At 40.4% G+C, this 26032-nt stretch overlaps 1 protein-coding gene across 1 annotated transcript; it reads left to right on the top strand.

The window, feature by feature from the left end:
- Positions 1-574: 574 nt before the first annotated feature.
- fam171a1 (family with sequence similarity 171 member A1) lies at positions 575-25274 on the top strand. The gene is made up of 9 exons (XM_020641981.3): positions 575-857; positions 7773-8000; positions 8612-8704; positions 11904-12056; positions 12677-12853; positions 18681-18797; positions 20240-20354; positions 20897-21014; positions 21309-25274. Exons 1-9 carry the CDS (start codon positions 746-748, stop codon positions 22878-22880), a joined length of 2685 nt encoding a protein of 894 aa, XP_020497637.2. The 5' UTR covers positions 575-745; the 3' UTR covers positions 22881-25274.
- The last annotated feature ends 758 nt before the right edge of the window (positions 25275-26032 follow it).

The following is a 26032-nucleotide window of genomic DNA, read 5'->3' as shown; positions in this document are numbered from 1 at the left end:
TTACTTTCAGTACTGGTTTGATTAAACTGACCTCTTTGTGCTTCAAGTTCTTTCTTCAACCGATATCATCAATGGACTTTTTATGACAAATTTTCTACATTTATTCAGTTCAGACTCTATAATTTTGAGCCCCAAATCATGAGAATGTTACTTTGTTTTAAGAGTGTGGTCACTTATTAAAACTTTGCTGTGAAAAAAAGCTTGCATCATTTAATTGACACTAAAACAACGATCAAATAACTTTACAATTGTAGTGGTGAGTTTAAAATATTTTATTTGTTTTAAATGATAGTTAACTATTAGTTTGCACATTTAAATGACAGACTGTAAATATTAAGAGAACATTTAAAAGCAGTGAGAAATATTCCATCACCTAGTCGGCAGGTGTCGCTGGAGCTCCACAGAAGTTAGCGGTGCTGCGCCTGGAAGAAGCCGCCTGTTGGGTACTGTTCTAGGGGCATGTGGCTCAGAGAGTGGGGCCGTCTTCCTCCCTGACCCTGGGCCGTCCAAGAAAAAAAAAAAAAAACGCACCGAGCGGTAAAGGGAGAAGGGGATGTACAACAGGACGGAGAAAACACGAACAACCAGGAGTGCTGATGCTGCTAAACATGGAGCGTCGCATCCTTTGCGAAACAAATCGTGTGTGCCCTGATGTTTGCACCCAGTGAGTTTTAACAAAACCAAACATTTTAGTTCATTTCGGGGTTTTTTTTGTCTCTTTTAACCGGTGATACAAACATCTGCAATGATGCGGGCTGAGGACAGGACGGGATCCTCTGTTATTGTCTGCTGCCTTTTGGGATACCTTTTCTCTAAAGCTATCGCAAAAACACTACCGGAGGACACAGCTATGCAAGGTAAAAGCACTTTTAACACTTTTTTTATCCGTTCGCTTTGTTGAAAAAAAAAAAATAAATAAAAAAAAGCGGCTAATTTGTGGCTAATGTCGCCGCTAGCCTGCTCTGAAGCTGATTTGACCCAAAGTTAGCTAGCGTTAGCAAGTTAGCCTGTGTCAGAAAGGGAGCACTCAACTTCTTTGATTTGTTTGTTATCAAGCTTTGCTTAGTGTGATTGAATGTCATTGGGTAACATTTAAAATCGCCTGTCTTCAAACAGCATGATTGTTTTATTGTTGTATTGTTACTGAAACCCTCTGGTTGTGCAGATCATGCAGCAGGAGAGTCCAGCTGCTGTGATTTTGCAGTTTGCAGGGTCGCTATTAAAATCCTCTTTCCTTGTCTAGAAAGGAAATTAAAACCATGTACAGATCCCCCCCTAAATAGGACTTTAATACAACAGTAAGCTCAAACTTGTCCTAGAACTGCAGTAATTATTATTTTGATCACTTTGCATGTGCGACGTCCACAAATTATATTAAAAAAAAAAAAATGACTTTATTACTTTTTCAGATCACTTTGTAATTATTAATTAATTATTAATAATTAAGTTTTAAAAAAAGAGCCTAAAAACCTGCCAATTCAAAAGTACAGTAATCATCATTAACAACTTCTAACTCCAAAATGAACCACGGCCAACAAAAATCATCATAATGAATATTTATTCACTATTACACAATATTAAGCCCTCCACTAATTTAACGTCATTCAATGTTTCTTATTTGTCTTTTAACAAAAAAGTGAATCTGTGTTTTTCTTTTTAAATGTAGAAAAACTGATCATTTAAAAGGTCGTGAATAACATATATAAATATATAAAACCATTGGCAGCCATAGCCACTAATAAAGAAGAAAGTATTTCCCATTTACCCCATCAGTACCCCATCAGCATGTAAAGTTTGAAAGCCAGCATGACAATAATGCTTTGGAATCTCATTCAGTCACATACTTTAAAACCTCCTTGTCATATTCACTCCTGCTACTACTTCTACTCCAGCTCAGCTGTATCTGTTTGATCCAACTCAAACACCAACACACTCACACTTTCATGTCACTGTCTTTGCTTTGCTAACAATTTCTGCCCGGCCTACGACCAGTCCTCTCACTACCACCGTCTCCACAACAGAAGTTTGAATGTAAACAAAAAGTAATGTAAATCAATCCAGAGTCACCAAAAAACATCCTCCGTTATAAATAAGTTTAGGAGTTTTTTAGCACTTATTTTTTTTAAGTATTTTCTGCATCGTGCCCATAGATAAATTATTAACAAGATCTGGTTAAAATCAAATCTGATAATTTGTAAGATTGCAGAGCTTTGAAGTCAACGTCAGTCTCTCTCTGTCTCTTTCTCTCTCTCTCTCTCTCTCTCTCTCTCTCTCTCTGGTATTCACTTTGCCTCAGATTGACCTTCACTAGTCCCAGAGGGAGGGGGGGAAGAGTGTTTGTGAGTGTATGTTCAGGTCGATACTGAGGACTTCTCCTGGTCTGTCCAGCAGACAACAGGGATGAGTGGAGCCAGACAAACAATCTCCTCGCAGATATAGATCTCACTCACATTACTGCTGCCCATAATAGGCATGGCATTGCATCTCCAGCAGACAAACATTCGCTGAAGCTTTACAGGCCTGCCAGGAAGAAGCCAACCAAATAATGTTGTCACCAGCCAGCAAAAGTTGACTTATGTCATGAGTACCTGCTATGAGTGAGTGGTAACAGCATCCAACTGTGGGATGACTCCTGTCTTAATTAATAACAATCCCCCCCCACTCCATGAACTTATAGAAATTATGAATACATTATAAATACATGTATTTTTAATTTATTCATAATTTCAGTATGTATACTGAAATACTGAGCCAGAACATTTTGGCCTAAGATTTAAATTATGAAACTCTATATCGTATTTTCATAGGCAACCTTTTCACTGCTAGTTTTATGACATACAGAAAAACTAAAAGGTCCATACATGCCTACACAGACAAACAAAATAAGACAAAAACAAGAGTTTCAATAACTTTTTTTTTAAACAAATAGACATTTCTTCAGATCTATTTTACCACCTCAATATGAATATATAAATTTAACGTATGAGATGATTTACAAATTCCTATTTCTTTGGCGCAGTTCTTCCCCAAGTTACCACTTTGTCGGGTTTTGCAGTTGTGCTGCAAATTGCAATTGCAGTTGTGACATCGCAGCATATGGTAAATTTCTTTTTTTTTTTTTTACTTTCTTCTTTAGTTCATACTGGCAGTCTCTGTGTCAGTTTAGAATGAAGAGGATTAGGATCAAGGGGAGGATTTACACTGTATCCAAAAAGAAGAACCAGTCAGGAGGTGCATCTGTTAATTGTGATTTAAAAAAAAAGTCCTTTTGCTCCTACGGCTGGAGAGTGGAAGAGCTGATTATTTAATCTCATTGCTGTGTCTCCTGTCGAGTTAATGGGATTGACAATCCCTAATTCGCTGTCTAATCCAGATTTAAATCTTGATGAAGGAAGGGAGCGCCCTGATCAACTATTGACAGTCTTTAGTAAGAATGGCAGCGCTTCAGTTCAACAGACATAAGTGTGTGTGTTTTTCTGCTTAACTTTTGAACCACTGCTTTGTTCTGCATCTGCACCATGTGGGTTTCTACATGTTGCGACCTGTTTTGCCATGTTTTCCCTTGTGATTCATTCTTTATCTCTTTGTTCCTATAACAAGATCCCGATTTCAAGGTCACTAAGAGTCAGATTTTTGTTATTCATCATAACAACAAGCAAGTAGCTTCAGTCCTTGTGTTTTCACATGTAAAACACAAACTACATGCTGTGGGAGATTTAAGTTAAAACGGCAGGTATTGTTAAATTATTCATAGACTTAATTACTTTGCCTTAGTTATGGTGCACATTTATGAGGAGATTTTAAATATTATTTAACAACGTCCTTAGTGTTTCACCTATTTTAAACTCTGTGACAAGAGCTTTCATGCTCCTGTCACATGATTATTTGCTCCCCTCATGCTTGATCATTGATATGGTGGAAATAAATATTGTTTGCAGCACTCATTTTCTGTTACCTTCATCAAACAAGTCATTCATTATTAGGAAGTAAATAGAAACACAACAGGATATTCTCCAGAGAATTCACCTCGAGCCAATGGGAGGGGGTGTGATGTTTATATACTGTTACTGCTGCACAGTGCATAAAGTGTATGCTCTTACCTCAAGAAACCCCCTGCCGCCCCGCCCCCCCCTCCCGCTCTGAGGAGCATATGTGAACAGCCAGGTCAGGAGAATATCCAGAGCAGTCCTCCTGAAATTAGCTAGATATTTTCAGGATCATATATATGGAAACAGCTTTACTGACAGCAGATTCCTGGACTTCTTAGAAATGTAACTAAGGTTGCGAATGTCTGGATTTTGTTGAATAACCTTCATGAAATGAAGAAAAATACTGATTTATAAAAAGAAGTATAATCAAAGGTGTACTTAATATTTAGCTGCATGTTGTAACACTCCTGAAAGGTGGAGCGGAGACAAAAACACCTGGTTAAAGTCACAATACGTCTGGAAGGTATTTCTATTTTGTTGGACATGCTGAAACAGGAATGTTTTTTCCTGTGACGGTTAGATGTGCATTTCTATTACATGGTAAATATGTAACAAAAATGTAAAATAAGAAATGGATGTTTTTTCTTCTATTGAAACATTTTAATAGTTTAGATGACTCATCTCTTTCTCCAGGCCCGCTGGATTAATTATTCAATCAAATGTCTCAAGCTAACTGTGTCAACCCCACATTTAACCATGTAAATACCATCCACTCATCTGCCATTAACCTTTGCACAACCTTTTAATGGAATTACTGAAAACTGATGATATACAAACTGTTCCACCTCTCTCAAGACTTAACCTCCTTATGTGTGAATTTAAAATGCACAAAAAAGAGGTGGATGTTAATGCAAGCGCAAAGTATTTTTTCTTTTCCTTTTTGTCACTGGCATCATTCCGGGAGCTTGTTAAAAGCCACAGATTTTGATTAGCAGTGATCGCTGCCTTTTACAGAAAGTTGATTGGAAGCAAACTTTCCACTCAGCCTTGTGTGCAGAAAGCTTCTGGTTCCCCCTCCTCTGTCTGGAAGAACACCAAACCCCCCTCATACACCCAGTGAGGGCCAGTCATACCAGGCATTTCCAGTTTATCACACCTTACTTTTATGGTGCAGACATGCCTTACCTCCCTGTAAGTTCTGATTGAGACCCCAAACACATATCTATTCAAGCTGCAGTGGTCTAAAAGTATTCTTAGTTAACCTCCTGGGTCTATCCTTTTCTACCAACCCCCCCCACTCTCTCTCTCTCACACACACACACACACACACACACACACACACACACACTCACACACAATCACCCTGCTGCTTTGGCTGCTGCCGCCTGGTATACTTGGTCTGAGATCGCAGCGTTGGTAGCTCTTTGATGCCTTTATCCTCCATATGGTACTCAATACACAAAATTTAGCAGTGAAGAGAATTAATGGATGCATTGGTTGAGCTACACACTCAATAGTTTTCTGTCATTCTTCAGGATGAACATCTTTTTTTTCTCCTGGGTGTCAAAGCAGAGAGGAGACTCCCAGCTTGTTTAACAGTGATGTCACTACAGAGCTGATTTATTGGATGAGGATTGGGAGGGGACTGTTGCATTTGTCAGTCAGGGGTCTCCCAGGGGACTTCTTTTTTAAAGTGAGCACAGCTGGTACCCCTTACACCATATCAGGAGGAGTGGGACAGGAAGCGAGGTCAACACACACTCCAAATCTTTATACGATAGGGAGTTTCTGTCAAGGGGAAATCCAGCCTTCATTCTTTTTTTTTTTTCTGATCCTCTGCTGTGCAAATGTAATAGCAAAGAGGAATGAATTGAAGGGTCAGAAAGCAGCCACAGAGCAGATCTTCACACCCGACCTGTCTGCGTAATGATGTGTTTGGTTCGAGATTAACACGTTAGGCTGCCACATCTCGCTGCATACAAAACACCACTTAACTTCCACCCTTGCAAAGGTATCATTTTGGTGCTGTTTTTTTTTTTTTAGGTGGAGGCTGCACTCAGGCTGAACTCTAACCAGATTGTCAGAGTGGTTCCTCATCGAGCATAGGGTCCCTGAGTTGGGGGAAGGGGATTTGTCTAGCCAGGGGTATGAAAGTATGTGTTAGCGTGTTGGTCACGGAGGGTGGGGTTACAAGAAAGAGTTACGACAAAATTTAAATCGCAGTGAGTATGGGGGAGGTGGGTATGTTTAGGTCCTGAGTGAAGGAGGGAGAAACCTTTTCAGCCTTAATTGGAAGGTCACTGCGGGTCAGCAAGAAGCCAATGATCAAACACAGTTCATATTGTCATGTGTGCAAAGATGGAGGGGGAATCTGGGTTTGTGTGGATGTTAAATTGTAGTGTTTTGTAACATTTCTGTTTTTTTTCTTCTTCTTTTTTTTTTTTTTAATCAAAGCTTTGGTATTTAACTCTGAAATGGACTTTTGTTTGTTTTTCTGGTTTGTGGTTCAGTGAAAATGAGCCTCTCTTCAGAGCAGTAAACAGATGTGTGGACACCTTGTTTGGCTGTGGTGGACAATAATCATCTACATTTCAAAAGCAAATGTTTATACTTTGATTTCAATCCACTTCATCATGTATTATATAATGTCAGTTAGTTTTTGATGATTTAGATAGATCATTTAAAAAGTCTAATCAACAAACACATGATTAAAACCGCATGATGTTTCAGGTCACAGTGTTATTTAATTGCGTTCTTTTTAAATGCCAGGGTTAAGATCAACACGCAACAAGCATAGCTGAATGACTACACAGGCCCTCAGAGATCAAAAAGCCTGATTACAAGTTTAATGAAATTATACAACATCTAAGACTAGTCAGGTAATTTGCTTTCCTCACCTGTTTCCTCACACAAGAGTATTAAATGTTGATGAAAAAGTCCCATCCATGTAGGCCAACAGCACTAAGTAATGTCACATGGAAAGATTATGAAATCATAGAAGACCAGATTCCTCCCCCCCCCCACACACACACACACACACACTCTCTTTTACATTGCAATCACAACGACCATAACCTGTTCTGAAGGACGTTGAAAGTTGATGAAATGTTTCTTTTTGCTTTTATAAAGTCAGCAAACAGTGAAAAACTTGTGTTATAATTTCTGAAAGCATATGTTAATGAATAACCAGTCAAAAACCTAGCGGAGAAAAGTTCAGTTGTCAAATATTCAATAACACAGCAAAAGAGACAACACACAAAATAGTTAAGTTACCTGAATGGAAAATTGACACAATTGCGTTACTTCCACTAACATCATAGTTGTTGACTTCAACATGACTTCTTTGTACCATCAGACATGCTTCAAATTAAAGTTACATGTGACCAAGATTTGATCTGCTTTTCACTCCGTCTTTAGTATGAGCCTCTCTTCAGTCAACAGGCAGTCTGTGTAAATGTCTTATATTCATCCTCTGCATTAGAAAAGGTGTTTATGTACACAATACTTTTCCTCTCTGGTCCGAGGATTTCTTTAAGAGCAGGAAATTGTCCATTGTTTTGGAGAGGAAGCGCGGCTGGATAGTGTCCAGGAAGCGGACAGACAACAGTCTCTTTGTGATTGGTTGTGATGCGGAAATCTGTCTCTGTGGATTAGTGGTAGAGGGTCTGGCACCAAAACCAAACCCAGTTCAACAGATGACTGTATTTTAGACAACTATAATTATAACACCGGTCTGTTTCATGTCTCTTAAGTCACTCCCTTTTATAGTTCCATTTCGTGCAGTCTCTTATACCAACATTCAGATTTACAGCCCGCTAAGTAAAGCCTCTCGTTTCTTCACAGAGGTGACTCTGAAGGTTCACCTGAGCGATGCCAGCACTCAGCAGCCCCTGGGAGGGGCCACCATACAGCTCTTTGCCAACCACACTCCCGTAACCACGGAAACATCATCAGCTGAAGGCAACACCTACCTGCGCTTTCCCTATCGCCTTGGGACACCGTTGGTCGTCACCGCAAACAAACAGGGATATGTGCCAAACTCTGTGCCCTGGAGTCCCTCCAGATTACCTGGTAGGTGTGTGTGTGTGTGTGTGTGTGTGTGTACGTGTGTGTGTGTGGGGATAGAGATATCCTCAGTCAAATTCAGAAGGGATGTTCTTTTTAAAAAGCCACATTTAGATTTGGAGTGTTGGCTTTGAGTTTATTGATCCTCATGTCTGCCAGTTTAATGTATTTGTTGTTGTAAAACAGAAACTGTGTGAGTGTGAAAGTGTGTGCCAGGTGGAAGAGCTAATAAGTGAAGTGCTTCATTACTAATTTATTACAATAGATGCCAAAACCCAGCAAGGGGGCTGCTTAAGCTTCCCTTTCACACACACTGTGTGTATGTGTGGACTGTGGGATATTTATTGTGAGCCAGCCGAACGGCGGCCAATTGGATTATAACGCTTACCAGCTCTGAACAATGGAGGAGTGAAAGGAAGTAAGGAAGAGGAAAGGAGTGCAGTTTGCTGGGTCAGACTCGTGTCCTGCACAGCGGACGGGATGAAAGCAGGAATATTAAAAATGTATGAAGATGGTTTAACGATTTGTTATGTCTGATTGTGATCAGTAAAGTGGCTCAACTGGTTGTGAATTTATTTTCCCTTAATGTGTCTTGTGTGTTTCTGTTTGTGTTGCAGTGTTTTCCTCCATTAGCCTGAACCTGCTACCAGAAAGAGCTGCTACTCTGATGGTGTATGAAGATGTTGTGGAGATTGTTTCTGGCCTACAAGGTAAACACAGCCAAACGAGTGCTGCAGAGATTGTGTAACCCAACAGCAAGGTTAGCTTTACCAAAAGCAATGGAGGTTTTCAATTCCATTTTCTTTTTTTTTTATTATTACATAGTTGAAGATACTTATACATTATACAAGATAACCTGAAATAAGGAACACAAATTCTATGATTTAAAGGTTCAAACACAATCCCAAGAAGTACATATCTAACAATTAAACAACATTTGTAAAGAAAATACACAAAAGTAGCATCACAAAGATTACCACAAATAAGCTTCAAACTTGTCTGTGTGTTTGGCTTAGTAATAACATACCTGAAAAACTGTCATGTAGACACATGTTCGCAACTTCCTCAGTAAGATACACAAAAGCTTCAGAATTCACCAGCACAGTTTTGTAGAGAAGAGAAGAACAAACTGGGAAAATCTCTTCAGCTTGTGTGAAGTGTAGAGTCGACCTTACTTCAGTCACCTAATTAAACACCATATTTGACAAGAGGAATTTGGAATTGATGAATGCTGACTCATTCATTGGTTTTATACTGGGGCCAGCAAGATATGCTGCAATTGCAAAAAAGATTTCCATTTGGAGAAACGGGCAGCAATTCAAAAAAACGAAAAGCATGCGACAAAATGCCAAATCAAATGCATACACAGAATAAAGGAAATTCATGAATGATGCATATTCAAACACAACACAATCAAACCCTGAAAGCAAAGACTAGAGAAAAATGCTTTTAATTTTGTCAAGACCTCATCATGAAAGTGCTCAAAGCCTGTAGGGAGCGCTGCAGGCCCGGAGCGCTTCCGCTGTTCATTTCGAATATATGATGTCTGTATCAGTTTTTAACCAGACGTTATGTTTCCGTGCACCTAAATGCCACGTTTCTTTAACTGATGACATAGGGAAAGGATCGTTAGACAAAAAATATATGTAGAAAATAATTAATTGTTTATGTAGGTACTTTAGATTTTTAAAAATAAGATATCCGTTAATGTCTTTGTTTATTTGTGATTCAATTTGAACCCATTTTGATTCCTTCCTGATTAACTTAAATCCTAATTTACTAAAGTATACACTGACACTTATTTTAATATTTGTATTGGTTCATAGAATTAACATGTTTCTAAAGTTTGAAAAGAATTAACCCTGCCTGTAAATGAAATGGCCTACTGTTGAGTCAGATCAGAAATAAGACATGTTGATAAGACCAGCCTCCTCTGTCTACACACACACACACACACACACACACACACACACACACACACACACACACACACGTAAATCACGTGTCTGTCTTTGTTAGCCAGTCTCTTTGTTAGGGTTTGTTTAATTGTATTAGATAAGGCTTCCTCACTCAGGCATGATCAATAGAGTCTCTTTTGTCTGCTTGGCCTTTTGTGTGTATATGACAGACAGGGGAGTAATTCAACATGTCAGCTGTGTTGTCTGACAAAAAAAAAACTTCAGACAGCCCACATAAATAGACAGACACCATTAACATCTTGAACGACACACTGCCCACAGCACGTGTCTGAGCCGGGGAGAATTTATGCCCTCTGTCCGGCACTTTATTCATCACGATGTTGTGAACTTGGACGCTCAGGGGAGTGATAAACCTTGTCATGTGGCTGAGGAAAGAGGAAAGAGAATAAAAGAGAAGGAGGAGGAGGATACAGTGTGAGCTGGAGAGTGTGTCGGTGGGTGGAGCAGTTGGACAGATTAGGGGGGATGGGCAGTGCAATGTCCAACAGAAGGAGGAACAGATGAGGTTAGGAAAAGTGGAGGGAAAAGAGACAAGAAGAGTTGAGGAAGGGAACACAAAAAGAACAGACAGAGGGCCATTTCCTTCCACACAAAAGGAAGAAACATTCACACCTGCATTTCAAGCCTTATAAAGCCTCAAACATGAACTTAGGAGTAAAAAAATGCACAAAAATGCAAAGTTTAAAAACTCATGTAGAGTGCAACCTGAAACACTAACACAGTTTGAACACTCATACACAGCTGGATGTGTGTCTCACTGCTCAGGAATGTGCACTCACAGTCAGACCACAATGACATCACCTTGCTGAGTTCAGCTTCATGCAGTATTTCTGAATGTTTACCGCTCTTCACTATAATGTGTTAATGGCATACAGAGACAGGATGGCGAGAAATGAAAAGGCAACTATTAATTTCACAGGAAAATATCAGAAAGGACACAGGGAGAGATTAAAGGAGAGTGAGGCATTATCCTCTCTGCATCAATCTGGAGTTACCTCCAGGCCTTGTTTGAGGGATGAATTTATATAAAAGCAATTAGACAAAGGTTAGGAGTAGAAAATGCCTGCTTAAACATCCTACAATAACTTGAGTGTTGGAAGCAGATTGAACTTTAGTTTTCTCAGGTTTCTCTGCTCACTTCAATGTTAAATCAAAGGAGAAAGATACAAGATGTTAGTTGCTCCATGGGTGTACAGAAATGATTCATATAGTGTCTTACATATTGCAATTAGGTACTATACAGTATCTATGTAGAGTGTAGTGTACATACAGAATATACACATTCAATTTTGTGTGGATGGAGAACTAGTAATTATTATTTTTGTTCGCCCTCATGTTGCTTTTTTCCCAACAACAAATGTTAAGAGCCACAATCAGATAATTCTAAGAGGAATTTTGAATTTTTCTTTTAATCATCAAATTGGATGAAAAAAAATTGAAACCAACAGTATGTGTGGCTGTCTTTTTATACTTGTCTTTACTCTCTGTGGCATTTAGTCTGAATCCTTTTTGTTCAAACTGAAGAAAATTGTTGCAACTATACGTTTTAAGCATAAAAGAAGGCACCATTGTTTCTCTAAATGGCAAAACAATGTGACGTTCATCTATTATCTTGTAAACAAGAGTAATTCACGTGTTTGCTGGTGACTTTCTCAGCTACATTTTGGTGCTCTTTGGATTTTCTTAAGGCAGAAGGGCGGTGTAGGATCTGATCTAGATGAACATAAGTACCCATGTTGATCATAATGAGGGCAATGAAGTCAAGTGCAACTAAGTTGTTCTTTGAAAACCAGCATACAGAACCAATTCGAAAAATATAGATGAGGATTGTTTGATAACGACTGACAATGATTAATCTAAAAATTTTGTGCACTAGACTAACTTAAACCTGATCGTTGTTTCTGACAGCCTCTTTCTTTTACTCATACAGGCTTTAGGCGTCAGCCCAGTGTGCATTTCCCACGCAGAGCTCTGAGTCTTCCTTCAAACACTTCCTACGCAAACCTCACCGCTCTGCTCACCGTGACCAGCTCCCCCCTGCACATTCAGCACTTTCCCCACCTGCAGCTCCTCAACAGCACAGGTGAGGTTCAAACGAACAGATTGTAACACTGAAAAACAAACAAAGACTGGAGCAATGAAAACAAGACCAAGGAGAGTCAAGGCAGAGATGATGGAGGAGAGGGCTGCTGGGAGGAGGGGGTGGGGGAGTAAAAAGAAGAAACATCAGGGAGACCCTACCCTGTAGAGGCCTCTGTATTGACCTCCTGAACCACAATAAGCCTGTGTGTGAGAGAGTGGTGCCTCTGCCTGCAGCCTTTCTGATCTTGATGTGTTCTTGTGTGTTGTATGAATTGGTGTTTCTTTGTGTCCTCCTCCTTCAACTTGAATACCCCTCAAAAGCCCCCCCTCCCTACAGCTCATACCTTCTCCCTCCAGGCACTACAGACATACTCGACACTTTCACCACACAGTCTCTCAGATTTTTCACTCTCCACCCTGTTTCCTTCTTTCCTGTCCTTCCTTTGTTTTCTTTCCTGTCTGTCTTTCCCCTGACAACTCTCCTTTATCTACTCTTTTTTTAATGTTACCCCCCCTCCTGCTGTCTGCTCCTTTCACTGCCCCCCCCCCGTGCACTTTACCACAAGTCCCTTTCCTTTCTGCTGTGTTTTTCTCTTTAACACTTCCCTGCTTCTCTCACAGGGACAGAGAAGAGGTATGAGTTGACTCCTGTGGCAGCCATTTCTGTTCACCTATTGGCCAGCGATGGAGTAGAGCTGCAGGTGAATGAGCCAATCACAGTCTCCGTTCCCCTGCCAGACGACAGTGGCCTGAAAGAAAATGATCACGTCCCTGCTTGGAGATTTGACCCCAGATTGGGTATGTACAAGCAGAAACACAAAAGGTTTTCCTACTATTTCAGCTGTTTTCACATCTTCATTTTGTGTTTGTGTCTTTCAAAAAGAGCTCTGAAAAATAATGTCAGATCATTTTTTTAATTGCTCTACTTTGATATATTTACTTCTATAAATGAGAGCTATACGGGCAATAAACCAAACCTTGAGCATATTAATTCAGTGCAGCCAGGCCAACACTTGTAACTGAGTCTCATAGTGATGAATGCATTTATTCATAAATGACTGAAATCCGGCGCCGCATTAAACTACCAATCAAACACAAATACTGCTACAAAGAGATTTGTATGTGGATGCTATCTCTGTTGTAGCTCAGTTTAATCTCAAACTGAATTTAACCAGCATGGGTCTTGCTCCTTCAGCACAGTTATTGAGACCTTTCATGCCTCTCTGGACCTACAGATTCACCCTGGTTTCAGACAGGCTGCGTGTTGGCTGCTTCACGGCTGCATGATGGCTCCACTTTTATTTTGGCGTGCATGTAAACAAGTCAGAGCATTCAGCCTGCTGGTGAGAGCAACATGTCTCATGCACGTCTCTTCCGTGTCTCACACTCCATAAACCCCTAAAGAATAGAACTGCTCCCTATTTTCAGCACAAGTAACATGTGCTTTTCAGCCATGATATAAATGAAAATGATATTTAGAGAGCTTAATCTTCCCTTATCTTAGCAATATGTACATCTACATCAGTAGAATATGTGATAGGCATGAAAACAGAAGGATGGTTACACTTCAGAAAAGTCCTGTCTGTCACTGCTGTCGAGAAAATACCTTTGTTCACCACAATAAGGTTACTCTCACAGCAACTTACAGGATTCCCCACAAAACCTAATTAGAAACTAAACAAAGTCGTGAAACATGTAGGCTGTAAGACCATTGTGTAACAATTAATAACATAAATAAACATAAGGGTGACATGTCTTTAGGTAAGATCTCTCTCTCTCTCTCTGTCTCTGTCTCTGTCTCTCTCTCTCTCTCCCCCTGTCTTCCTCTACCCGTTTCTGCTTGGAGAGTTGTTGCTTCGTATGTCAAATAAGTAATATAAAAATAGTTTTCTGATAAGACTAACCCCCAAAACGTTACAGATGCACGAATCCCGCTGGATATGGCAAAAAAAGAGGAAAAATCACGTTGTCATAAATCACTGTAAGAACATCATGTCATTAATGTGAGAACTCACCTTCTTTTTCTCTCCCCGTTCCCTCTTTTTGTCTTCCTTTCTCTCGCTCTCTGCTCTTCAGTTGTCTTAGCTGAAGAGCAGCAGTTGTCTTATCTGGCAAACAGCCTGCTAGAGTGTGAGGAGTGATTATTTAAGTTGACTTTATTTACGTTTATTGATCATGATTTATTTACAGTTGAGCACACGCCTCTCTAGGCTTTCTGTAAAGAACAAATCTTTAAAGTATTTATAAATCCAAGAAGGATAAAAAAAATATATAGTTTATGGACTTCAAAGAGGTAAAACTGACAGCAAAGACAAACCATGACGCGTGAGCCAGGGCCATCACGCACATCAACCGTCACGCAGCCAACACGCAGGCAGTGTGAAGCGGGGCCTTACATCTGCGTTGTCAGATGTCCGGCACAGTGACACACCCGGTTCCAGAGAGACAGTGAGTAGATCATCAGTTGAGTCAGATGTGTCTCCACCACTGAACATCCTTCTGTGTACATTAGTTTCACATTTCCACATCTACTATGTCTCCACATTATCGTTGTGCTGTACCAGTGCTCAGAGTATGACAGGGTTCTGTTAGGACAATAAAATAAGACAGAATTGACTGAGTTGTTTGAAACTGAGCTATCTGAGGCATTTGCCATTTGTGAGCAGCAGAAACAAGCTCTTATCACAACAGTGATATCATTAACAACATCATAATTTGACACGGAAAAAAAAGTAAACAAACAGTTGCTTGTTTCCAAATGTAGAACTCAACAAGCAACAGACAGATAAATAAAAAATGATTTTGTTATACTCACTTTTCTTTAAGCCCTGTTTTGGTCTCTGCCGACTGAAATATCCATCTTTGGCTGCTGAATGCTCCAGTATGTGTGTTGTTGCTCTGTGTTTATTTCTGCTGGGCAGGTAGTGTATATTGATCATTTTCTGGAGTTTTAGTTGAAAGTGCTGCTGGTAGAAAGTGGTGAGCTTGAAGACAAAAGGACTTGAAGAAATCAGAAATGGTCCTGGAGGACACTGAAGAGTCAGAAGAAAATTTGGGGGATTTCCTACTATGAGCAACCTCTTTTACGTGGAATTACTTTTTTTAAAACAAGAGAGCTTCTCACAGCTTCTCAAATGTAAGTGTTGGATAATTGGCTGCCAAATAAGAGAGAAGTGTCCAAAATGTTTTTTTTTTTTATTGTGCCGAATGAGTGCACTACAGAGAACTCTCTGTGTAGGGAGTAGGGAATGAGTGCGTCATTTTGGATACAACCTTGCTGATTATTTTATTTCAAACCAACTTGTCCTGTCATATGACATTTATTTTTTATTAGGTGCAACAGAGTGAAAAACTGGTGACATATACATAACAAATGAGGCACAAAAAAACAAACAGACAAGGTCAGGACAATGACTCCAAAATACAGTAAAAAATAAAATAAAATAAAGGCAGCAAAATACTAAGACATCAATAGACACACATCAGACTACAACCAGCAAAGACATTACTAAACTATACAAAATACCTAAGAAAGGATACAAGAAGCGGTAGAGAGAAAGAGAGAAGGTGCTTTGTAAGGGGGACTTGAGAGGTAGAAGAGAGTTGAGGAGTTGAGCAGTGTTTGTGTGTTGAATATGTTGATATTGAACAATGTTGTGGTGAACAAGTTTGTGTAATGATTATGTTTTAGGGGTAGTTGACTGCAGCCGGGGTTTTGGGGTTGGTTTGAGCTTTTGATTTGATGTGAGGGTAGGATGGAGGGAGAGGCGAAGCTATTATTTTTCTTTTCTTTTGCCGGGTCCTGCAGAAGCAGCCCCCAGACCCTCAGGAGGGGACTTGTCACTTGCAGGACCCGTCATATGACATTTTTAATATTGCATATAATTGCATAAGCAGAGCAACAGTAGTGACCCAGTGATCAACTACAGCCAAACCCCCACAGTCCGCATGGTTTGTGTCAGAATACGTAAACATTAACGAGAATAATAGGCCACTTGTCACAAGTTATACATTAAACATGTCCTAACAAAACTAGCATAAGCAACTCGCATTCTCGATCTACCCATGAAATATTCCTACCATGCATTTGGCTAGTCAGTCTTTGTAATGTGGACAGGCTTTACTTTTGTGATCATTTTAAGGATCTTGAGGCTTAGTTTAAAGCATGAACAATCCAAAATTATCAAAAGGGCTTTGATAAAGGCTGAGCGAAGAGACACACTCAAAAGCTTTCACACAGCCTTTAGCAGCAAGTATTTCCACAACAGAAGCCTTCCCAGGACCCTTCCCCGGGCTACATGTCCTGTTCCTTAGCAACCCACAAATAAATAACACAACAGAAGGGCCTAGCTCCTGATTGAGTTTCTTCTTAATGTGAATATATGTGTTGGAGTTTGTGTGTTAAGGTTTTTGTCAATCTGAGTATAAAAAACAGATACAAAGAAAGAACTATGAAGCCTGCCAGGTGCCTTGTTCTTTGGGACATCCTTCGGACGGATAAAAGATCTCTCACAAAGTAGATGGTTTTCTTTATGACAGTGCACACATGGACCACAAATATACACACACACAGAAACCTGTTTTTCTTGACAACCCCTCATGTTTTGTCACATGTTAATGGAGCATGGGGGGAAATGATGTCACATAGAAACAGATCAAGTTCACTTGATTGTGTCATTTGTAAATAGACACACCTTCACCCTGAGAGGGGTTTGTTGATGCCGATAAGAGCCACTTCATCACTATCTTTGAAAGTCCCAATGCTCAGCTGTGTTGACTTTGCATGAATGGGACAAGAAGCAGAAGTTAATGTCCAAACTGTATTGACTGTATGACATTATTGACTTCCAAATGCATTGTGTTGAAGCAGTCAAACCAGTGTCTGTTGTACAGAGGCCTGGGAACAGAGTCATTAAATGTCAGTATTAAACAGGTCAGTCGCACTGAGAGCGCTCCCATGTGGAACCAGGGGGGATCTGGGCAGGGCTGGGCAACTGTGTGTGTGTGTGTGTGTGTGTGCTGAGTCACAGAGCATCTCTCCTTTCACTCGGCCACTGTTTCTGGTGCAGTTTGTCTTATCTCTCCTTCCATTCCTCCTATTTATTCTCTCTTATTTCCTCTCCTTAAATTTTCCAAGCTCTTTTATTTGTCTTTCCTTGTTCAATATCCTCTCCCACTTTCCTTCCTGCTTCCTCCCCCCATGAAGACCTTTGAGGATTCCTGACCCCTTAATGTCTTGTGACTGTAAACAAACGTAGAAACAAAGTAGCTCTCGCTGTATGTTTCCTCTTGGAGCACATTTACCGTCAAACAATCAATCAAGGATTTTGGCTTTGCTGTGTTTTCTTTTTTGGTTCTGGCAACACTGAAAAGCTATTGTGTAAATGTTCACAGGCTGTCAGTGATTAGACTGAACACACTGCCTCCCTGTGGCTGGTTCAAGTACTTCCAAAACACAGGACCCTCTTACACCACTAAACTTAACTCAGCTTTTTATCAGTTAACTGTAATTCTTTTAAATCATTCAGTGACCTAAAAAGGTTTAAGTATATCTTTTTTTTTGACTCTGTAATAAGATTTGTACATGTGAATAGTCGTAAACTGATTGTGTGTTTGATTGTGCGGTGTCAGGAGAGTTGGATTGTTTTGACTCACAGCCGTAGGAGGGCTGTAGGAGGGGGTGTTACGAGTTTAGTGACCTCCATCAGACCTGGCAGTGACACTTCTGCTATCTATTTATTATCACCTTAAATTACATTTTTGATGCATGAATCCATCCATCCTGTCTTCCTTCCTTCCCTTCTTCCTTCCTACCTGTCTTCCTCTCTTCCTTCATGGATTCCAGCTTAAGTTAGTCAATTGTTTTTAATCATAAGGAGTTAAAGGCAGGGTTGGTAATATTCGAAAACTAGCATGATTCTGAAAATAGCATTTCCTTAGTGCTCCGTCTGCACCCACCCCCTCCCCTGTGTGCGCCCTCAAAAGCCACGCCCCTCACTTATATGCACAAGCGCCCTTTGTCCAGAAGCGGACCTCAGCTTTGAGTGTGGGCTTGTGCACGCATGGGGTAGAGAACGAGCACGGAGACCGGGAGGCCTGATTGGTTCATCAACTTGGTACCTCGTGGCAGACATTGGTCAAAGTTTTTACAGGCTTACAACTGCTACAGATAACACATTTTCTTTGTTCCTTTTTCAGAGCACTTAAGTTATTAACATCTGTCAGGACCTAAAGACTAGTTCAACCAAAATCTTAAAAAGTGTATCTGGAGAAAATTACCAACCCTGCCTTTAAATTTACACATGGCTTACACGTTCTGACACAAATACACAGTTTCATGTCATATGGTCTCAAATGGCTCTCCATCATATTGTCATACTTTGGTAAGTACCATAAGTGGGCACGTTTCTGTCCAATTGATAAAATCATTTTCATATATTTCATATACAACATATTCTCTCAAAACGTATCTCTAAGCAGCTAAATGAAGTGCTGCCGTGTTTACACACAGTTCAAAAGAGGCATGAGGGAGCATCCGTCACACTCTGTAAAGATGACTCTAATACAGGATAATGTTCAGAAATTACATTTTAATCTCTGTGACTGTGTTTGTGTGGATGCGCAGGTGCTTGGATAAAGAGCAGTTGGGGTCATGTGCAGAGGGAGGGCAGCCAGCTCAGTCTGACCTACATTGCTCCACAGCTGGGATATTGGGTGGCTGCCATGTCGCCCCTACACTCAGGTAAGAGATCAACTTTAGTGACACAATACTCATACTTCTGCGCACATACTAGATGTAGACATTAATGCAGACGGATGTAGAATACCGATATTGCATTTATCTTTACAAATACCCCAAAAAAACAGCGAGTATGTATTAGGGCTGCACGATATATCGTTTCAGCATCGTCATCGATGTGCGCATGCGCAATAGTCACACCGCAAGGACATGCGATGTGAAGAAAAAAAAATAATCTGGCAGGAGCCGAAAAATATATTTGAGCCTTTTAATTTAAGCTCATGTAGCCTGTCTAAGCCCATTCACATTACTAATAGATCTAAATGAGCATACATTTATATATTTTATCACATTACATGCAACAACTCGCATAGTTAGAACACCTTCTCAGAGCTCTGTCATCTCACCTGCTGTTATCAGGGTCGGGCAGAGCGATGTGCAGCGTGAGTGGTTGAGAGACTGAGAGAGAGGGAGCGGTGAATGTGAGCGGAGAGGTGCAGGGATTTTGACAATCTGACAGTTTGCTTATAGTTGATATCACATAAGGGGCTATATTGAACACTTTCGGGGTTAAAGGCAGCGGCTTCCAGATCTGTGCATTCAACTTTGTCTTCAGTCAGAACAGGCTCTAGGTTTTGTTTTTGAGGTCTAAGTTTCGATCTTCTGATGACCCATTCTATTGTTTATTTCATGTCCTCCTTCCCACGCCTTATGATTTCATGAGCTGCCATAAAACTTGAAAAAGTCGTAGTTTAATGTCGAAGTAATCCGTTGCTTAAAGTTTGCTTTGCTTCCTGCGGAAATCGCCCTTTTTCTCTTTCCAAGGTGGATCATCTTCACAAAATGCATTGTGCTTGTTCTAGAAATGTCTCTAAACATTACTTTTCATTGATTCACATCTCTGGCAACAGATTACTCAAGCCTACAAAAAAGGCAAAACGCAGGAGGAGGACAAACTCTGTGAGCTATTGCGCGTCTGCTCAGCCTTATGTACGCATGTGCGCGCTCCCGCTGTGTGTCTCTCTCTCTCTCGTGCAGACCGGAGGGGCGCAGCACGATTTAATAAATATCCCTGTAATATTATTTGGAAATAATAAAACTTAAATGATGGTTAGTAAAAAGTCTGACCTGATGTGAGAAGAATCACTTGCAGGAAATATTATAGATCATTATCAATAATTAACGAATATCAACATGATTAAAACTCTTTGCAAACTCAAATAGCGTTCCCGGAGGCAGTGAGAGACAGAGGCAGACAGGTGAGAGTCTGTAATGATCATTTCAGGGAGAATTCAGCTGAAAAGAGTGAAGCAGTAAACTTAAAAAAATATCGCAATATATATCGCAGGAAACCAAAATATTGCAATGTCATTTTTTCCCAATATCATGCAGCCCTAGTATGTATAATAATCTGTTTCTTTTTCTACCTCTTGTCCGTTCAATAGGTCCAGTGTTTGCGAAGGACATCAGCACCTACCACACTGTGTTTCTGTTGGCTATACTGGGAGGAATGGCCCTCATCCTCCTCTGCCTGCTCTGTCTTCTGTTGTACTACTGCAGGTGTGGCAAAGATTTTCTGCGTTAACATTTTTGATCTTAAAGGTTGTCAGAAGTTGCTAGATTTGTCACATACAATGAAAACACAAAGACTTTAATTCTTAGAACATCAAATCAGTGCAAGGGTCTTATTTTATGGTGATGAATGTAAAGCTTTTGGTTTTGTTTTGGGGGTTTTTGCATCCATTAGCATTACATTTCATGTTAAAAATAATCCTCATGGTTTTCATCATTTAGCTTGCATATACTGAACTTCTAAGATACAGTTATAATATTAACATAATAAGTGTTTTTAAGGCTTCTCATTGCCTTCTGTTCTGTCACATGCTGTTTGTATACCATCCATCCATTCTTCTGTTGTGAGTGACACATTGCAAGTTATTGGGTACCAGTGCTCTACTGAAGATATATGGTTTTTCGGAACTCTGTTCTGTTGTCTAATTTCCTGCTTGTTTATATCACAATAAATGTGTACCATGAAATAATGTAAAGTCAAAAAGATTCTGCAGATTGAATAGTAACTACCGTATCTCTGTGTTGTGCAGGCGTCGCTGTTTGAAGCCTAGAGGGTCTCACAGAAAGCTCACGCTTTCTTCTGGTGTGGACAGCAGTAAGAGGGACCAATCCACTTCCATGTCACAGCTGAACCTCATCAGCAACGAGGTCTGTCTGACTCACAGAATACCGTAAATACTGGAAAATAGTGCACAGAGAGTACCTGCCTTTAGAGTTAAGACTGCTTGGTTAAAGCCCTTGGTTGGTTTTAGGGATCATCTGTTGCACTCAGAGGTCCTTTATCATGAATTTATACCCCAAAATGCTCAATAGAGGTGGTATGTGTTAACTAAATCATTCATTCTGTTGATGAACAGAAAATACTAAATATAATGCATTATATCTTGATAAAACATTTAGTGTTTTCTTAGTTTCTTACATCTCCATTTTTGTTGTCTTTAGGGGCAGCTAGAACTTGTTTCCACTGCGACTGAGCCCGACATGACCACACCGATGCTGAAGCCGTTCTCATATGAGCACCAAGACAATCATCGTCAACACAGCATAATCCATCACAGCAAACACAGCCGCTCATCTCTCGGCAACAACAGCCACCACGGCTCTTCTCTTGGCAACCTGACTCCTCGCAGCAGAGACTACCGGCAGTCTGTGGAGACGTTCCAGTTAAAGTCTGCACTTTCATCCGGAACAGACAGGGGCTACCGTCAATCATACACCTCCGTCTGCTCGTCCAGCAACCCAGTTTCAGAACCGCTGCTGTTAGCCAATCAAGGTCTGTTGTCAGCTAACCAACTGAGCAGTGTCGGGCATGTTGATTGCATCTCCCCCTCATCTCCTCCTCACTCCCCAAGCAGAGGGGAGGTATGTGAGTGCAGAGCTCCTGACTACCTTCTGTCCCGCTCTGTTGACCACCTGGAGCGTCCCAGCCCCCCACTGCTCTCCAGACCTGGCCAGCTACTCTGCTGCGGCTCTGTCGACCTCCTGAGTGGAGGGGATGGCTACCCAAGGGTGCGCCCCACCCTGGTGATACCAGCACACTACATGCGGCTGCCTGGGGAGCACCCTCTCTCCGGTCAGGCCCTTCTGCTGCAGACTGACCAGCAGAGCGACCTGGAGACCATCCAGGCTGAGCTCAATGCCTCACATTCCCAGCAGCCCCTGGGGCAAACTCCAACTAGCTGCACCCCCGGTCCCACCAAACAGGGTGATGGAGAGGGTCTGGGTCTGTCAGGGTCCATGTCTATTCCTGCAGCACTTGGGGAAACTGGTCTGATGGAAATAAACAGTGAGGACACCTTGTTAGCTGAAAAGACTCTGATGGAGCTCAGAGGAGGGAAGCCCCTGCCTCACCCACGAGCCTGGTTTGTCTCACTTGATGGACGCTCAAATGCACATATTCGCCACTCCTACATAGACCTCCAGCGGGCGGGATGCCACAGCAACACACCAGGTGGAGGTGTTCAGCAATCTAAAAGCAGTGGCAGAAGGCGTGGCAATGGAAACGATGCCAGTCTGGACTCGGGTGTGGACCTGAATGAGCCGAGAGTGGTTCGCAGGGCGAGAGATGTAGAGCAGGAGGAGAGAGAAATTGAGAAAGAAAGGTCGAAGGGCACAACTCCGGCCATGTCGTACACTCAGCTGGTGTATGTGGATGATCTGGATGGGGGAGGCAGCGAGGAGGGGACGCCTAAGTGCAGCCCTCAGGACAATCAAACAGGACCCACCTTTTCAAACAAAACAGAAGGGGAGAGAGGGGATCAGGAGCAGAAGGAAACAGACCAGAAAGGAGTAGAGGATGTTCAAATACAAGAGGAGCCGCCCTCACTTTCCTCCTCGTCCCCTGATTCTCCTCCTCCCCTTCCATCACCAGAGGGAGAGACTTTCAGGACTGATGGCGCGCTGCTCTCAGTCTCTCCTGATGGCGATGCAGCTCAAGAGGATGGAGAGGAAGAGAAGAAGAGTCCGTGGCAGAGACGAGAGGAGAGACCCCTGCTGGCCTTCAACTTGAAATGATCCACAGAGAGAAAATACAAGGACAGATTTACAGTGTTCTCACTCTAATACTCACATGTCTATGTGTACTTTGAAAGTACTTTTGGTCACTTTGATTGTTCCTCCTCTGCCTTTCTTAAAGGGAATGTCATTGAAAATGATTGGGGCGAAATAAAAGTCCTCATTAAGCCTTGGCTTGGCTTATGTGAAGTACTTCATTAATCCCAATATTATACAAACAGTCAACTTAAATCTAAATAACTGAGACCATTCTCTTCTACTAAATATGCACAACAAAGACTTTGTAGACCCCTGATTCACAGTCAGTCTGACAACTCATCTGAGTTGCATAAATGAGTCATTGGAATAATTTTCTCCTACTTGTATGCAGAGAGAATTCTTTTGCCCTCATAAGACTTTCCGATGGCTTTTCTAACTTCACACAGATAAAATTATCAGCCAAACTTTATATTGATTTAAAAACAAAAGATCTCAGGCTGGGGATTACTTTCCATTATCGCTTGCAATTTAATCAATGTCATTGTAGCTGAACAGGAGGAATAGTTAAAGTTGTCAACACTGTACGCTTGAGATAGATTTGAGAAAATGTGAACCTGTCCTGAACCTTGATTCTCTGGCCAGACCATAACATGAAGGATATTGATGCAGACCATTGTTTTTTTGTAACATAGCACTGAGAGAATATTTCAGCACTGGGATCCCTTCAAGTCAAGAACGGAAGAGTACCTTTTAGCTCCTTCATGAACTTCCAGGGCTCCTTTTTTTTTTTTTTTTTTTTTAATGACCACTGTCGTCATCATCTATAGTTGGAAAGCTCTTCAGTCTGGATGAATACTTTGCTTTGGAGAGACAAACATTGAAGGCAGGAAACAAGATATTTTATGCACAGCAGTTACATGCCTTTTTTTTTATAAATAGCCTTCTCAACATAAAGGAACTGTGGTAGGAACAGATGATGGGTTTTTCTCACAAACAAAATACTTTAAGTACGCTTTCTCTCGAGCCATATTGGCCTCACTCCACTGACTGTAACACTATATTTCCTTAAAGTGAGATCGTAACCCTTACGGATGCACGCTAACTGATTTTTAGGATTGTGTACCATCTGTGAAAATAAGTGATTTCACTCTTTTCAAAGGAAATGAAGCATCACACGAATGAAGCATCCCACATGAAGCAGCCCTGACATGAACATGTAAATCCTGTTATTTGAAAGGTTTTGAATATGTTGCTAGAATTTAAGCTACCCCTTTTAGAAGGCTGTGTTTAATTAAACCACTATCCGCACTACAACATAATCATATAATGTGACACAACCGCCATGCTGGTGGGTAAGGATGTAATGCCACTACAAACTAGTTCAACCCAAAATATTGTGAGGTGTACTAATATGAAGTTTTTTTGTATTTGTTGAACCACTGACTGGCATATTTGTGCTCTAAAGGCTATGCATCACTTTTATACGGCTGCTCAAGACGCCTTTTTTTGTGTTATTTTACTCACTTTGATTTTATTGCCAACATAAAGTATTTTACCCTAATATAGGTTTTATTATTTCTTTGTGTATGTTAAGGGCTTTCTTCTTCTTCAACAGCCTTATTTTAACTGCATTCTTTTTTTCTGAAACCAAACAAGTTTTGCATGATTTGTTTCATTGTTTGTTCTGATGTTCCAAGTGCCTTTAAACAACCTGACTCTGATACAATTTTGTGGAAGAGATAACCTTATTTATTTCTCGCCTTCTCTTGCCTTTAGCTTTCCTCCTCTACCTCAGCTCTCCCTTTCTCTTCCACCTGTGAAAGAAACCATGCAGTTAACTTTTCTCAGCACTAGCGTGACACAAGCTAAACTGTAGACAACCCAGAAAATGTCTACCAGCTGCTGCACCAGTGAAGATCATCAACAGTAATCAGCAACGCAACAATCTTATTTTGAAAAAGTAGTGAATATTTTATTAACATTTTCAGTGTAGTATGGGATAGATAAGGCTCAGTGTTATTTGTATGTGCAGGTAAATTGCAGGTTACTTGAGTGTATTTTCTTCTTTTTGTGTTTTTGGAGGATGAATGTCTTCATATTTATGTGCACCTGCGTGGTGGCAGTGTTCATCTGCAATGCTGCTTGCCCTGAGTTTGTGTTTTCATACTCAGAAATTAGCTACATTCATCAACTCAAGGTTCATATAGTTGTAGCATTCATATTTCAAAGTGTGTACATTTCTTTAACTCTACCTGGTCAAAATAATGTGAGTTGGTGTTGTGAATAGCCTCTTCTCTGTTACCATCGCACAGCAACCTCAAGTTTAAGGGTGGAGATGCAGTACGGCAAGTGTGTATCTTGGTTGCTTGCATTATATTTGAAGCCTATTATTCTAAATAAACAGCCAAACTGGAACTTTTGTGTGTGTGTCTGCATTTGTCTAGGTGAACAGAGTTAATATTTAAAAACATACATAAAATTAAATTATCAGGATTAAAAGCAAACAATAGATTATTATGTATAACTATATATATCAGGGATGGGCAGCTTTGGTCACAGCAAGGGCCACATTCATTTAATTCTGACTGCCAGAGGGGCAAAATTGTAGAATACAAAAATGATTACAGTCAATTATGTCTCAAATTTAACTCAACATATACCAGTGATCAAATATTATTATGGAAATATTTCTGGTTTTCATGATTTCATGGCAGATTTTGTCATGTTTTCTTCATGTTTTGATATATAAAAATTTACCTGAGGGCCACATATGGCCATGTTACCATTGACTACCATTGGTAATGCATTCTGTTGCATTGTAATATTTTTTTGTCACATATTTCGTCAGTCATAAAAAATAAATAAATGGTGCTTACAAATTGTTCAAGAGTATGGAAGCCCATTTCCGCCAGTAAAAAAAAAAAAAAATGAAAATAATAAAGTCTCATGATTTCAACTTTTTATCTCATAATTTTGACTTTCTATCTCATTATTTTGACTTTTTATCTCATTATTATGACTTTATATCTCATAATTTTGACTTTTTATCTCATAATTTTGACTTATCGCATTGTTATGACTTTATATCTCATAATTTCTACTTTACATCTCATAATTTTGACTTTTTATCTCATTATTATGACTTTATATCTCATTATTTGGACTTTATATCT

Source organism: Labrus bergylta, chromosome 8 (genome assembly GCF_963930695.1).
Source record: "Labrus bergylta chromosome 8, fLabBer1.1, whole genome shotgun sequence".
NCBI lineage: Eukaryota > Metazoa > Chordata > Actinopteri > Labriformes > Labridae > Labrus > Labrus bergylta.
The sequence above is the reverse complement of the archived record's forward strand: the minus strand, read 5'-3'. Positions and strand labels throughout refer to the sequence as shown.